At 39.0% G+C, this 15,832-nt stretch overlaps 1 protein-coding gene across 1 annotated transcript in view; it reads right to left on the minus strand.

The window, feature by feature from the left end:
- Nucleotides 1–459: 459 nt before the first annotated feature.
- The window catches only part of LOC115382025 (tRNA modification GTPase GTPBP3, mitochondrial-like), a 16,802-nt gene continuing 1,429 nt past the window's right edge, over nt 460–15,832 (minus strand). Inside the window, 16 exon segments of the mRNA XM_030083670.1 lie at nt 460–566; nt 569–637; nt 640–681; nt 684–688; nt 1,524–1,575; nt 1,578–1,631; nt 1,634–1,691; nt 2,011–2,095; nt 2,097–2,138; nt 2,971–2,976; nt 5,517–5,682; nt 7,700–7,843; nt 8,783–8,855; nt 14,302–14,421; nt 15,423–15,442; nt 15,445–15,504. Of these exon segments, the coding sequence (XP_029939530.1) occupies nt 460–566; nt 569–637; nt 640–681; nt 684–688; nt 1,524–1,575; nt 1,578–1,631; nt 1,634–1,691; nt 2,011–2,095; nt 2,097–2,138; nt 2,971–2,976; nt 5,517–5,682; nt 7,700–7,843; nt 8,783–8,855; nt 14,302–14,421; nt 15,423–15,442; nt 15,445–15,504 (1,103 nt within the window).

Here is a 15,832-nt window from a genome sequence, read left to right on the forward strand (position 1 = left end):
CAACGAACAAACAAAACAATAAGAATTCCTTCCCTGTATAACAAGTAAACATCCTAGACCTCGCAGTGGTATGCCGTTTTATTTTAAAACATCTTGGCTGTGATGCTGCCAGCCCAGAGGGCCCATATCACTTATCAAAGACGTTCCCAACTATTATTAGATTACACGACCAGAACTGCCAAACACATGTCCATTTCAATGGCCTCTGAGGCACCTGCCACCAAGCTAAAAATATTTCGGTCAGATAAAAAGCTTTCACACAGAAAACAAACATTTATGGTTGCCGGGGGGAATTGTGGATTCTGCAGCCAAGAATTGAACTTTATTCTTAGTCTGGCACAGAGCCGAGGAGGTGCCCTGTTTGTCCCGTCCTCTCCACTGATACTGTGAAACGGCGGGACCGCACACTTCCTGTGCAAGTGTGCCGCGATGCCAAGGCCCTCGTGTTCGCACTCTTATCTATTTTCCAATGCAGTAAGTCTTTGAGATGATGTCCAGGATCTCCTCTGCCCCGACCCGTCCAGTGATCCGGCCCAGGCTGGTGAGGGCCAGCCGGACGCCTTCGCTGCCAGAGCGAGGTCGCAGTCTCGGTACCGCTGAGACTGAGCGAGGGACGCCACGCACTGCTGCAGTTGGCCCTGTGGCGGGCCTGGGTCAGCGTGGGGCCGCCAGACAGAGGTCGCCACATCTACAGCGGAAGGTTCAGGTTAAAGGTCAACCACAACATCACTTCTACTTTATCATAAAAAAAACTTGAGTGTCACTGATCATTATTACTTAATTAATCAAATTATTATAATAACATTTATGAATAATGTTTTATCCCTTTGTGATTCCCTAAACAAGAGCATTCTGTCCCTTCTGCTATTTTTTTTTAAGTAGGACGTAACTGGATTGTCTTTCATTCTTCAACTTTGCCTAACTGTAGGTTCATAACAAAAACATATTATTTAAATTGAAAAGTTTATGTTTCTCATAATTCAGTAAATTTGCAAAACTTCCTCATGATTTAGAAATATTCCATGTCTTTTATGGTATATTCTCTACATAACGTTAGCACAAAAATCATGCAAATTTAAGACAGAATATGTGTAAAACATATAATAGTAATATAATGTAGTAACATATCATATGCTCAGGTGTTTTTTTTAATTTTAAATTGTTATGAATGTAAAATATTTTTTAGATGCACTTGCAAATGAATTTTCATGAGATGACTGAGATGACTGTGCAATCAAAAAAATGCGTACTCAATCAAAAGGAACTTAACCTCTGAATATTGTTGATGTATTCAAAATCTGCAGTGATAATTATCTCATGATGAAAGTGGGCCAGATTTTACATCAACAGAGTCAGCCAGGAAAAAACAAACTGTCACCAGAATGCAGAATCCCTCTTTAGATGCCTGTTCCGTAACAATTTAGGATGAGATGGCCAAATTACATGCTAACATTTTAACTTTTAGACAGAACTCCTTATATTTAAATAAATAATAAATAAAATCAGCCCAAATAGGAACTCACAGCGTCTGGACTCTGCTGTGCAGGACAGTGGAGGAAATCCTCAGTCCTTGTGAGTCTGACAGGAGATCGGACAGACGGGAGGCAGTCCATAGACTCCACTCAGCGCCTCTTCAGCTTCCATCTCTGCGTCTCAGACAGCAGATCCACTTTGTTCAGCACCAGGAGACACTTGTCTGCGAGGAGAAAGCACATTTACATTTCTGTCACTCATTTCTACAACTCAAATCTGATTTACATCCTGTGTTCTCTTGGAAAGTCTGATTATTTCTTTGGTGCAGCAATAGCAAACTGCAGTGTGAATCCATAAACGACACATCTGAGCACAATAACTTTCAAAGTAAATGTCCAGTGAGTCTCATTTTTACACTTATAAGCGCTGAGGCTTCACCCAGAGTTGAGAAAAGAGGGAAATAAAAGACACGTTTGACTTTATTCTGCTCGAGATGCTTTAAAATGTCGCTTCCATGAGTTGTGAGACTTCGACAACACACCTGTGTCGTGGGTGCGGCTGAGAGGGCAACACACTCCTGAGGTGTCCCTGCAGGGAGGCCACAGCGCCTCCTCCTCTAGAGCAGGTGAGCACAGTCCACCACCACCAGGGTCAAATCGTCCCTGCTCCACCCTGGAGGATGGAGACAGCAGTCAGTCTGAGGAGGAAACACTGCTTTAAAAATCAACAGTCAAAAATAATTAAAACAAAAGCCGAATTCAGCAGGTGAATTGAGAGACATACTAGCATTTTTTTCAAGGCTTGATATTGTCTGGAAAGCTGAAACGTACTATATCATTTCATATATGAGTTAATATAATGTTGTATGTTTGAAAGCCCAAATCTCACAATGAAATTATTTTTCTATTAATTGGAATCCTCATTTTACAGATTTTGGGAACTTAAAATAAAAATGAAAAACATGTAACTGAAGTTCTAAAGCAATACATTTGAAACTTCCTACAAGCATGGCTGACATATCAGATGAATAAAGTAAAACAATTTTCAAGATCTTGCCCATGTTTGACATAGAATTCAATTTTATTCTAACAACAGTGGATGATCAATGATGATCAATGAAAAGAAAGACCTCAACAGAATGAGCACAAGAGCAAATTACTGGCCTGCTCTCTGTTAAATACTGTCGCATTAAAACTGCCATTCATTAACATTACTTATTAAAATAATATTAGGCGCTTTTAATATGAAACATTTTTACAGGAAAATCTTCAACCTGCCTGAGCATACACTGTAGTTTCGATTATAAAATGACCCTTTTTCTGTTGAAGAGGTTCCAGATCACCACGTCCAGTATTGAAGCGGAGCCTGGCAGGTTCAGATGCCTCCTGATCCTCTATATCAATCGCTGATGTTATGTCTTATAGACTGAAGGATCTTTAAACTGCTCTGAAACATTTTTTCAGTTTGATGACCTTTGAACATTTGTTGCAAAGTCACCTGACTCTTTGCAACAGTATTGCACAAAAATCAAAACGACCATTCATTTGTGCTCTTTACATGTAGATACAGTCAAGAAAAAAAAAGGAAAGAAAATCCCCATGTATACACAATGTAGCTATAAATGGGACCGGGGAGGTAACTGTCTGAGCAGGTAACCAGTGCCTGCATTGAAATATAGCTGCGTTGCCACCGTCTGTGTGGAAGCAGCGGGCAGGTCAGAGGATGCTTGTACTCACCACGTCCTTCCTGTAGTGACCCAGGTCACGAGCCTCTGTCCTACTCGCTGCACAGAAAGTTTCCTATAGAACATAAACTGACCACCCTTCCTAAAGAGCCATCAGGTCAGTCAAATAACTCAAATTGTGAAAAAATAACAGATAATTCTAACCAAGAATAACATTTTTTTCTCGCCTTTATTCCTTTTTAAAACTTGTTAAAATTCAGTAGAAAAAGTTAAGCAAGTCAGAATTTTTTTCCAAATACATGTCAAAGCAAAATATTTTGGTTTTCCACTTAAAGCTTGAACAGTCTCCCTGAATATTCTGTTGTTTTCTTTCAAAGTGGTGAGGACTGTGACTTTCTCCACGTGAAAGAACATGGAAAGAACACAAGTCCTTTGGGAAGCAGTTAACTTGTTTTTGACAAGAAAACTGGCAGCTTTTTCGGATTCTGTCATTTTCACAACAAACTGTCCATTCATTCATTTCCTGAACTGACTTGAATTCCAACTGAACAGGACAGGCCACCTGTCCATCAGAGGACAAACAGGCAATTTAACCTCCGGCTCATTTGCCCTCCTGACAGGCATGTGTTTTTGGCTCTGAGAGAAAACCAGAAGAGGAGAAACCCACACACACCGAGAGGGAACATGCAAACTACAAATAGAAAGGCACATGAACAACGACGTGCACCACACTCGGGATCATCAACGTTTTGAATCTGAACGCTACTTCAGTGGTGTTGAGTAGCTTTGATTGATTAGTCCTAACCATATTTCCAAAACATGCCCTGTGAGCTACTCAGATCATCTCCGAGGGTTTCCAGGTTCCTGCAGGAACCACATCAGTTACCCTCACACAGTCATGTGGCCTTAGACAAATTAAAAAAACCTGAGGACAGAACAAAACGACAGTGGCGGCTTAAAACAGCGGTTTCCCACAGCAGTCATTTACTTGCAATATCAGTGATTGCTGTATTTCTTTTGGGTTGTTGACCTCAGATGATCTCGTCTCTTGTTTACAATGGGTTTTTTGTAGCTTTAAAATATGTGCTGTTTTTGCGATTTCATGTATTTTCTGAACTATATCCAACCACTCTTCCAGTGTGGGGAGATCTGTCTTTCTATACCACTTTTTTTTTTTTTTTAGCCTTTGCTTTGTTAGTTACACCCTGCACAGCTTAAAATTTTTATTTAAAACTCATAAATAGTAATGCTCTCCAGAAAGCAGGAGCTTAGATTAACAGTAAGCATAAAAAAACCCAAATCACCCTGCTTTTGTTGACTGAAAGAGCAGCGTTAGATACTCGCATCATGCGATCTTCTTTGCGTTCTAAATATATTTTTGAGGCGCATTAAAAGTGTGTATATCGGTTTATTTACAATTTATTAATTTAATGTCAATGTCACGAGATGAAGTAAAACATAGAAACCATGCATGCAATTTAATTGAATGCAATTTCTATTTTTTGAAAATAATTTTCAACGATACTCCTGTTAAATCTTAGCTTTATATCCCTGAATCAACGTTTGTTATATGCTAAATATTTGTCTTTGTAGTTAATATCTGTGAATATAGATGTTTGAGTCAATATCACACTATATACTAGCTAAACATTAGATATATATAAAAACGTATTGCCTTTGTTTTTACTAGCGTACTCACTTTTGTACTATGGCAAAATAAGACTAATAATAGCACTTTCTCCTATAATTGATGGAAGCTTTAATCAACACAAAAATTCACAGGAAATAAAAAATGTGACTGTAATTGTCCTGTAGAAGCTGATGTGATGTTTACACAGTGCGGCGTACGTACGTCTGTTTGTGTACTATAAAGCAGTGACGACAACGACCATAAGCACCTCTATACTTCCCTGGTGTAAACATCTGTCAGTGGATGGCCATATATGTCCATTCTCTACGACAGACATGAAAAACCTCTTAATGTCAAATACTCTTGAACAAGGAAAGGTGTCTCTTCATTATGCAACCTCCTGACACTCTTTGTCTCCATGTATTTTTAACCGCGGCTCAGCATTGCTATAAACTCTGGAGGTTACATAGACATGACAAAAATGTAACATGAGGACAAGAAATGACTTATTTCTTCCTTTCTTTGTCTTCAAGGACATATCCCACTGGCCACGAGGCTAATACGTTTGTCAAATTACACGTGTGGACAGCAAAGTACTTGTCCACACGTACCATTGTCCTCAAGTCTGAAGTCAAACATTGCTCAAATATCTTTTCGTTGATCTGATTTATAAGAAACAAATAAATTACATTACTTTTTTTTTTTTGGATTAAGTATGCCTTCTTGTACCTTTCCCGGGCTCGACGGACCCCCTCTCTTTCCACCACATCCCGGCTGTCTCTGAGGCCCGCCGTGTCACTCAGGAGGACGGGGAAGCCCCCGATGTCCAGCGCCGTCTCCACAACATCTCTGGTGGTCCCAGCAATGGGGGACACAATGGCTGCAGGTCTCTGGCCTGTATTAAAAAAACTGAAAATAACTTTTCCTTCATGGTAGTTTTAAAATAAAAACCCATTTATTTATTTATAATAAATGTAGATTTCTATAAAATGGATTGACAGATTTTTTTTTTTTTCTCTGTTATTGAAATGTAAATGATTTATGCATCTGTGAGGGCGTTCAGCCATGGACTCAAACTATGTGATATTAATTCAAACAGCATCATGGTCTCTGTAAATCATTGGAAAAACAAGTACTGAATCTCTGACTTTCCAAGCACTTTATCCACTGTAGAATCAAAAAATACTGCAACTGAAGATTGTTATTTCTTGATTACTCAATTCCTCCATCAACCACTTCAATACAATTGTAATAACTATACAAAAACAAAGAATGGATGAATGAAACAAATATAAGCAATAAATGCAAATCACCAAAACTCCACAATTCAAGAGTGGTGTGGAATTTTTCACAACTGCATTTCTGAAAAGAACCTTCAGTATCATTTGAAATATGTTCAGGTCTTAACATATGAAAATGCTCCCTGTTGTTTACATAAATAATAGCACAACTAAACAAATCCATCCATCTTTTAGACCTAAAAAGGGTTGCAGGAAGCAAAGCTGACTGCAGCTCACCTGAGACGTCCCGCTGCACACCAAAAATAGTTCACTAATGGTTTTCGCTTTAGCAGCTGGTAACATTACACAATTACACTAACAAGTATGAACGTTGTTTTTAATGATGATCAGTCCCCAAAAAATTATTCTTCTGATTAGCCTTGCTTATTTTGAATGTATAGTTCAACAATTATATTAAAAAAAAGACGAGAGAAAACTAAGGTTATTCTGCTTCTTTTCTCAAAATAAACTCTCAGTACCTGGCAGTTTTTCTTCTTCTTCTTTTTTTTTTTTTCAATATTTCAATTAGTTTTTTAGGGTACTGAGAAGCTCAAATGTGGCAGTCGCTGGTGAACTTTGTTGAAAAGTCACACTGTGAAGTCCTGTGTGAAAATAGGGTATTTTCTAAAAACTAAAAAATGCACCCTAAATAATTTTTTGCTATATTGAAAATCAGTCTGCATCTAAAACTATGTACAGTTTATTACCCAGGGAAGAAAAGCAACTAGAAAACAAAGAAATATGTGGGGCTTTAATGAGCTTATTTAAAATATAATTAAAAAAAGAATCCAAGCAGAAGTTGATTATTGCTGTTGATATCAAAACCATAAAATGAAATTAATTTCAATCATTTCTGATTATAATCTTACATAATGATTAAAATTAATAAAGTCTTTACCTGAATTTTCAGCCCACCTACAAACACACATTTGTGAATTAAACTGAGTAGAAATGACACCCTGAATGAAACCAAGGATTTTTCTTGGATAACCCAGCATAAACATTGTACGTCTATGCTGTGTGTGTTACAGTGCAAGCATCACAAAGTCTGAAGAACAGGAAAGAATAACAGGATTATATTGAAGTTTGACAAATGCGCCTATTATTCGGATGGGAAGGTCTCATGAACTCCTGCCAAGCTTCGGGTCTTGATGCGATTCGAATCACTCCAGGAAACAATATCCAAAACAACATACCCTTACAACAACAGCAAATGTTCATTAGGCTGAGAGAATGTGAACACGCAACAAGGAACGAGAGTGATTTAGAGCACGTTCATTTAAACAAGACAGAATTATAGTGATAAATATGTTTATGTATATCATCCAATTTGCACCTAATAATTCATAGCTTTAAGTAACATTTATTGGAGACAAGGTAATGGCCATCACCACCAGCAGAGCCACAGTTAAAACAATGCAGAGCAACCTGGATAAGAACTCTGAACATTTATACAGTTTGCATGAAAAAAAATACAAAATTTGGAAATTCCCCACAGGGATGACTAAAGTGTCAGTCTGTCTGTCAACTGTATTTTATCAATGAAACATATAACTGTCATATTTTCAATGAAAAGAGTCCAATATTTTCATAAGTGCGTGTGTGTTTGCGTGCGTTTATTGGCTGTCTTACATAGCGTGTTCAGGAGGCTACTTTTGCCTGCGTTGGTGTCTCCGGCGATGACCACCTGAATTCCACTGCGTAGCCGCTCACCCCTTCTCTCGTCCTTCAGGTGTTGCAGCATCTCTGCTTGCAGCTCCTGCACTGACAGGTCCGCTGTGTGCAGTTTTGCAAGGACAAGGGAAAAAAAAAAGAAAAAGAAAAAAGCAGGATACGACGTGAGTTTCGTCTTTAACTTCACTGGCCTGTGAAAGGAATTTCAATTCTTTGAAGGAAAAAGGCGAGTTCACCACTGTCTGTCAGCATTCGACTGGACTGAATGTGGGTCATGGACATGTCTTTTTCCGTGCCGGATAAGAGTGGGAAAACTATTTTGACAAATAATATGTCAACAACTGAGACAAAAAGATGTATTTACTATAAAAGACCATTGTAACTCAACACACGAGTTCACCACAGTTTAGTTGACGTGCAGATCAAATTAATCAACATAAGAATTTACGCCAGCTCTGCTATTTTTGAAAACTAATCTATCACCAGTTGTAGCAGCGGGGCCTGAGTCGCGCTTTCGTGCCACCAAAAATAAACAATCTTTTTCTGGCTTTTTGTGTAGAAGCTTCACAACAGTCAAGGCTTCTGAAGCGCTGTGGCAGTGCCAGACAGCTGGCGGCAGACTCTGGGGAGGGGCGTCCCTCGATCGTACTCCCTCATCCAAAAACAGGCTCATGTACGCAACACACACGGCGAGCTTGGGAAAACCCAGATAGAGAAACACGGCTGTGCGGTGCTGCTGACAGCACTATTTCTGTGACTGACATGAAAGATTGTCTTTGAAGGTAAGACTAATGCCCCACTGTCCCACCAGCCTTCTTGCCACACTTCCTAAGGAAATTGTCCTGCGAGTGGTTGGATGTTGACCGTTTCTCCCTGCAGTGCGGCAAACTGGACGGTTAGCCCGTTGAAGATCCAAACAGGAACTCTTCTCCCTTCTGAGAGAAAAAGAGCCATCGGACCCCCGACACACACATGCGAAAGCCCCCGGGATGACTGTCCTGTTGTTTGCCAGCAGAACAAAGGGTCAGAGTGCATGCATACCTCGGTTTAAGACGCCATCCTCGATTAGTTCATCTTCGCTGAAGTCTATGAAGGCCTCGACATGCGCCAGACACTATGAGACGCACAAAGGAGAGAAAAGTCACTGAAATAAGTGCCAAGGTAATAATATCTTAAATCGCCAATTAACCGAGGACCCATGGAACACAATTTTATAAAAGATAGAAACATGTACGATTGGCTCATACCGCTGGCAGTGTTGAGAGAACACAAGTAGCTCAGAAAGTATTACTCCTAACTGATAGTTAGACTGATGAAGCCATTAATATACGCACAGCTCATCTGATTAATTCTGCAGTAATAAATGTCATGGGACAAGCAGTGATGCTTTAAAACAGGCAAGTAAATCAAAAAATGAATTTAGAAAATTATCAAACTTTCATATAAACAAGCCAGATATACTTGAAATCAAGTCTAAAACTGAAAAAACAAAACAAACACATTTCAAGTAAAGAAAAATCAAGGTAATGAGGGTTTATTAGTATTTTTCCAGAACTTGTAGCATATTTTTTCAAGTCCAGTTTCTCAGGAAATCTGTAAAAAGGAAATGTAACTGATCATAAATAGAAATATATATCTATGTACATATATTAATTACCAACTGAATATAAGACTGGAGTGTCAATTAAAATTCCACACACACACACACAAAAACTGTTGCGTTACATATTTCTCTGAACCAAGTTAAAGACCTACAGAAGACATGAGAGGTATAATATATAATATATGAGAGGTGCAACAATTTGTCACATCTCAAAACTTGAATTTCTTTAATTCAGAGAAACAAGACCCAGGTTCTCCCAGCGGCTGTTTTGCTTGTTTCAGCATATAACAAGAATCTTTGACGTTCACTTCACTCCCAAAGTTTTGTGACATGACAGAGGGAAAAGCACTTCAGGCTGTCCACTAACAGTGCTGCTGATCGGTATCTTGATGGACACTGCGGAACATAAACACAATAGTGATATAGCTGCACAAAAACAGGAAGCATCAGATTCCCATACTTTAATCCACTGGCAAACGTGGGAAGCCACTGGTTAAAAACTTGGCATTGTTTGACTAAAATGAGAATGTGGCCCTCAAATGACACAGATGATACACTTTTAATGATCACGGTTCTCTGAAATCTGACCTAAAATAGTCATGTGTTTGAATCACTTCTAGGAATTTAGTTGATAACTCTCTCTAGGGAGAACACCTGGACTCAATCATTTCTGGTTCCATGTTTTTTTGGGCGCTCACTGGTTTGCACGCCCCTGAAAAGTTCACAGTAGAGGACAAGCTTGGCTCAAATCCATGGAGTTGAAACATTTATCTGCGGTCACTGACCCGCCGCGCCAAACTGCCTCCATCAGACACAAAAGACAATCTGTCAGCATGAATTGTAAGAGACACATAATAAGATATGGCAGCACACCGACCATCATATCAGCTTGATGAGCATCCTGTAGCTAACGACAAAACCCATTAATTGCCATTATTACTTACTGCTTTACGCCATGGCTGCTGTCTTGGCCTGGCTACCATTTGAAACAGACCTGTGATAGCAATAATGCTCACCTGGCTAATTTAAAGCTTAAAATTAAAATAAAAACAAAATACACGTATGAATGTGGAGGCACCGATTTTACGAATTCAAATTTCATTTGTATAGAAAGTTGGATGAATTGATCAAATTTCCCAGTTTGGGATTAATAACACTAAATATTAGCTGAAGCTAAATAAATGTGTTTAGGTCTGCTCATACAAAACACGACAAAGCAAAAGAAAAAGCGTCATACACTCCAATGTGTGAGTCTCTGCAGAGCTCCTGAATCTTTTCTTGCCTCATTTTTCATCAGCCTCGGACCAACTCGTCCGCCTGATGCCTATTTATAAATACACAATACAGGATATACTTTACAGATAAGGAAAACAATACTGCCGCACAGAATATATCAACGTCGTTATTGTGTGACTGTGGTACCCGCCGGACACGCCACAGCTGTGCTAACTATGTCTCCTATTCAATGCATCAAAACAATGTAAAGCCACGTGTTCACAGATGGAGGGAAACAAATCACAATGGGAAACAGCAGCTCAATATAGTATGAGATATGTAAATAGACACACGCACACACATATGACGGAATTGAGAAAGCTAAAGAGCAGTGCAGATGAAAAACTAATTAAGAAGCGGAAAATGAAGGATTCTTTTGAAACCAAAGCACAGTGAGGTAGACCAACAAAATGCTCTGCCACAATAGCTGGGAAAAATTTTCAGGGCGCAAAGAAAAACTCGAAAACAAAAATAACTTCAGCTAATTCACAAGACTCTGAAAAAAGTGGTGTGCTGTTTGAAGATGCACAATAAGAAGGCACTTGAAGAAAAATGGGCTCCATGGTTGAGTCGGCGAAAGAAAGCCATCACCATGCAAATGCCACAAAGCATCCCACTTACAATCTGCCAAAAAACAGAAACAAGCCTCAAAACATCTGCAACAAATTGTCATTTGGAGTGATCCAAAATTGAACGTTCTGGCCACAACTAAAAAGTGTCACATTCGGAAATGGAGTCAACAAAGACTATAATGAAAGGTGCACCATTCCTACTGTGAAACACAGAGGCGGACTGCTGATGTTTTGGAAATATGTAAGCTCCAAAGGTACAGGAAACTTCAGAGGTCAAAATTGATGGCAAGACTAATGCAGCATGTTATCAGAAAATACTGGAGGAAAATTTGCACTCATCAGCCATGAAGATGCGCATGTGATGCACTTGGAAGTTCCAACATGACAATGATCCAAAACACAAGGCCAAGTCAATCCGTCATTAGTTACAGCAGAATAAAGCGAAGCCTCTGGGCTGGCCATCTTAGCCCCTGTACCTCAATATCATTGAGCCAGACAGGCCAAGAATTTAGAGGAACTGGAGGCTTTATTCTGAGAAAAATGGGTAGCTTCTGCCAAAATAAAGATCCTCATTTACCACTATTACAAAAGACTTCAAGCTGTCACTGATGTTCAGTGGGGCACTTCAAAATGCTAACAGCTTTATCTAAACTTTTGATACGGGCCATTTGGATAGCTTCTGTTGTCATGATTTAAAAGCATAAATATAGTTGTGTGAATAAATGTCTTCACTCAACCACTAATGATGTGTGAAAGAAGTTTTTGTGCAATCGTTCATATTCTCTGAAAAATGTCATTGTATGCAAATAAACTGTGCATATATGGAAACTATTTCCTTGCTCCTTGTTGGTGCCACAATTGTAAGAACATTTGTGGGATGAGTGGGATTACTGAGTATGTTGGTTCATCCCATGAAAATCTTCTCTGCTAATATCAAACAGTTTTTAATGGCCACTGTAACAACCTCCTGTTCTGAGCTTCTGTACCATGCAGTGACCATCAGGTGATTGATCAGCAACAGGGAAACTTCAAGCTCTTATTCTTCAGTACCAGGTCTTTCTTTAGCCTGAGCACAACAACCACTTGCAAGCTTGAATGCCAAGATCCAGGTGATGAGGGAGCTCAGAGACACAATCAGAACCGAGATGTGCATCCCACAGCCAGTCTCTCACATGGATGCCAGAAAGTCTCCGAGGACTGTCGAACACTATCAGGACGGTTGGTGATGGATTCAGCAAGAAAAGCAAAGGATCTTGCACATGTGAACAAATGTAGTATTTATTGATCAGTCCAGACTCTGCCTACAGCATTTACAGCACATACTGCGAGAATGTTTTACCCACTGTTGCACCAACAGTCACTTAATAAGGGGGAAGCATTGTGATGATCAAATCTTTCATTGGACCAACAATGCTATCTTTCGAGGCAATATCAATGCACATAGATAGAGTATAAATCCTGCTTCCAGTGGCAAATCAAGATCTCCACAATCTGCAGCTGAATATTACCTCCCAAGAGAACAAAGCTCACTCACACAGACAGATCAGTATTTATGAGGCACTACCTCTAGGATCTGGGGCTGGAGATAATGGAATGGCCTTCAAGTAGTCTTTATCTCAACAACTTCGAATGTTGTTCCTGCCCGTTTGACCGACTTTACCCCATCAACTGATTTGTGACAAACGTAGGTTGAAAGAAAGCAGCGTGTGAAAAGGCTGTTGACCAAAAGCCATGAGAAGGATATCCCAGGCTGCTGTATTTATCTGTGTATGTGATTTTTCACATGCAATCAAAGCTATTTGCAAATATGTCTTGTTTCTTCAGAGTTCAACTGTGCCATCAAACAAAACATAAGAAGGTGTTAAACACGGGCAAAGAAGGTATGAAAGCTCGGACAAAAGCATGTTCCTTCTACAACTAAATGGTAAATAATAGGCTTCCCAAAACTACAAGACTTTTTAGGAACATTATTTGGTAAGAATCTACAAAACAGACATGTCCCTAATTTTCTCTGTATAATTTAATTGAACTTCATCAGGTCATAAAGCAAAACGTAGGCAAATATCAGCATAGCCTGTAACATTCTCAAAGACTCAATGCACCCACATTAATGACTGTTTTCCCTGCTCCCCTCTGGAAGGAGGTTCTGCAGCTCCAGAGACATTCATCTCCCAACAGACCCTTAAATTCACATTAATCCTTTTGGCAAGGCACCAATGCTTTACTGTGGAATAGACTACAAATAAATGTGTGCAGGTATGTATGTATGCAGGTGAACAGGTGTTGTTTTTAATTTTCTTTTTTTAATTTAAATCTATTTGTAATAGAGTTTTTTTTTTTTTTTTAAACCAGTTCAGTGGTGAGTTTATGGGACCGAATTTCAATCACATGCAATCAAGTGCGCACTGCTAGTGTCTGGTTTGGTTGATGCTAAAGTGACTATTCTACTCTAATTAGTTAAGCAAAGTGCAATTGACACTGTTGTCTATTATTGTAATTATTCAGATATTTGCTTCCACTATCAGACAACAAAAAATGCCTTGTTTTCCACTTTTATTTGATGCATATAAAACAAATTGATAAATGTATCCCTGTACTGCGCTCACACTCAGTTGGACAGAAAAATATCCACACCACAAATTACATGAAAACAGGAAGTGCCAGATTCCTATAACTGAATCCAGAAGCAGTGACAACAGCTGTGGATACGCACCAAAACAAAAGCATTGTGTGGGTGTGAAAATGACTGAGACCTGACCTACAGCACAATACAGACACGTTCTTTCCAAAGCCTCTTCAGGGAAAACTTGAGGAACACAGGCTCCCAGAAAACAACAGAACAGGAATACCTACACCTCAAAGACAAGGTGTGGCTTGGTTCTGACTCTCTTGGTTCGGCTCTGACTGAGTTAGCATCATAAACATGTCGCGAGAGCTTCTATTTATAGGTAGATAAGGTAGTGACAGTTTGTGAGAGAGACCAAAATAAATTCAATATGTATGATAATTATCCTGAAATCTGTAAACATCTGACTACCAACAGTTCTGTCTGTCCAACAGGGACAGGTCTCTTTCAGTGTTATCAGTCTGTGTACTTCAAGAAAACATACTCGCTTTAGTCTGCGGCTCCAGTCCTGATAAAGGCGCCCCAAATCTCCGGACATCTGTCGAAGGGCCTGTCTCCTCTGGGCTTCTGTCTCTGCATGGATCAGATCCCCGAGTCCTTCAACCTTGAGGTAAAACAACGTTTAACATTAGAAAATCTGCTCTTAACATCAGTTTCTTTGTGGAGGCATGGTCATAATTAAAAAAAACTAATGGAGAGTGGAAAAAAAATAGTAATTTTATTGAAACACACCTTTTTATAATTCATTTCCTGTATTTGTAAGATGTATCCAAAAAGTAAAAGAATCACTAGTCACTAACAGCATTAATGTTTCAGCAATGCGGCCGGTGCAGACTATATATTAGTATAATAGTACATACAACAATAATTATTCCATTGGTAATTAACAAAAAACAAACATTTCTGCAGTTTTTCCTGATGGATTTTGAAAGCCATGAACAAAGTCTTACATTTTTGAACACATCAATAATTTTTTGTTGTATGTCAGACTTCATACATGGTGTGAGACGAGGCAGATGTACCTTGAGTGTTGAGGAGGTTGGCAAAGTACGCAAAATGGAAAATGGTGGAGGGGACTATTTTTAAAAGACTGTGTTGTTTAGAACACTGCTGGCACTTTAATATGATCTAACATGAAATTCTGAGGAGACAATAAAGTTCATCTATCTCATAATCATAAATCACTAATGGGATAACAAGTTAGTCAGAATCAATGGTCAGAATACATTTTGACTCTCTAATTGAACATTTTTGGAATTATGCTGACTTTTTCTTCAGCAATTCTCTTTTCTTTTTCTATTCATAGACAGAATTCAATTCAAAGTTAAAAAGTATTGTGTAATAATAATTTATTTAAAAAATCTCATTAATGAGATATTTTAATGCTCAGGGCACACCTTTGATAGTTTGCTTTAAAATGCACATCTAGTAGTTTTATTCATGCATGAATCTTTAATAGCCAAATAAAATACATTTTCACTGCTAAAGCACGTAGGATTTCTTATTTCTTCTGACCATGTTTGTTCCAGTTAACTTGTAAAATAATGAGGTTATGAAAAGGTTTTGATGCACAAATCTGAACATTACATGTTTGCCACCACTTGCCTCTGTTAAGTCTAATTTCCAGCCTGAAAGGCCCTGCGAGTGAACTCTCCAGCTTCAGCAGGCCTCATGCCAGACACACTTCCTGCAAAACACACACACATACACACACAAACACGAACATGTAGAAATGCACGTGACACAACGTAGGCAGACGTGCACACACACGCAATCATGCAAGGATCAAATGTGGGGTCAGCGTGTCGCTCAGGGTTCACTTAGACTGAAAAACAAACAACTGCAGGTTGAAAAGGTCATGTGTTCTTTGTCTGCTCAGCCAACTTTCAAACATCATCAGCAGAGAGACGACAGAACAAAAATCATTTAGTAGATGAGTGTTTAAAATATCCAAACTCAATTCAAACTGTTCTCACAAACTTTTCCATCCTTGCTTCATTTGCAAAACACCTTCA

The sequence above is a fragment of the Salarias fasciatus genome, chromosome 23, assembly GCF_902148845.1.
Source record: "Salarias fasciatus chromosome 23, fSalaFa1.1, whole genome shotgun sequence".
NCBI classification, from domain to species: domain Eukaryota; kingdom Metazoa; phylum Chordata; class Actinopteri; order Blenniiformes; family Blenniidae; genus Salarias; species Salarias fasciatus.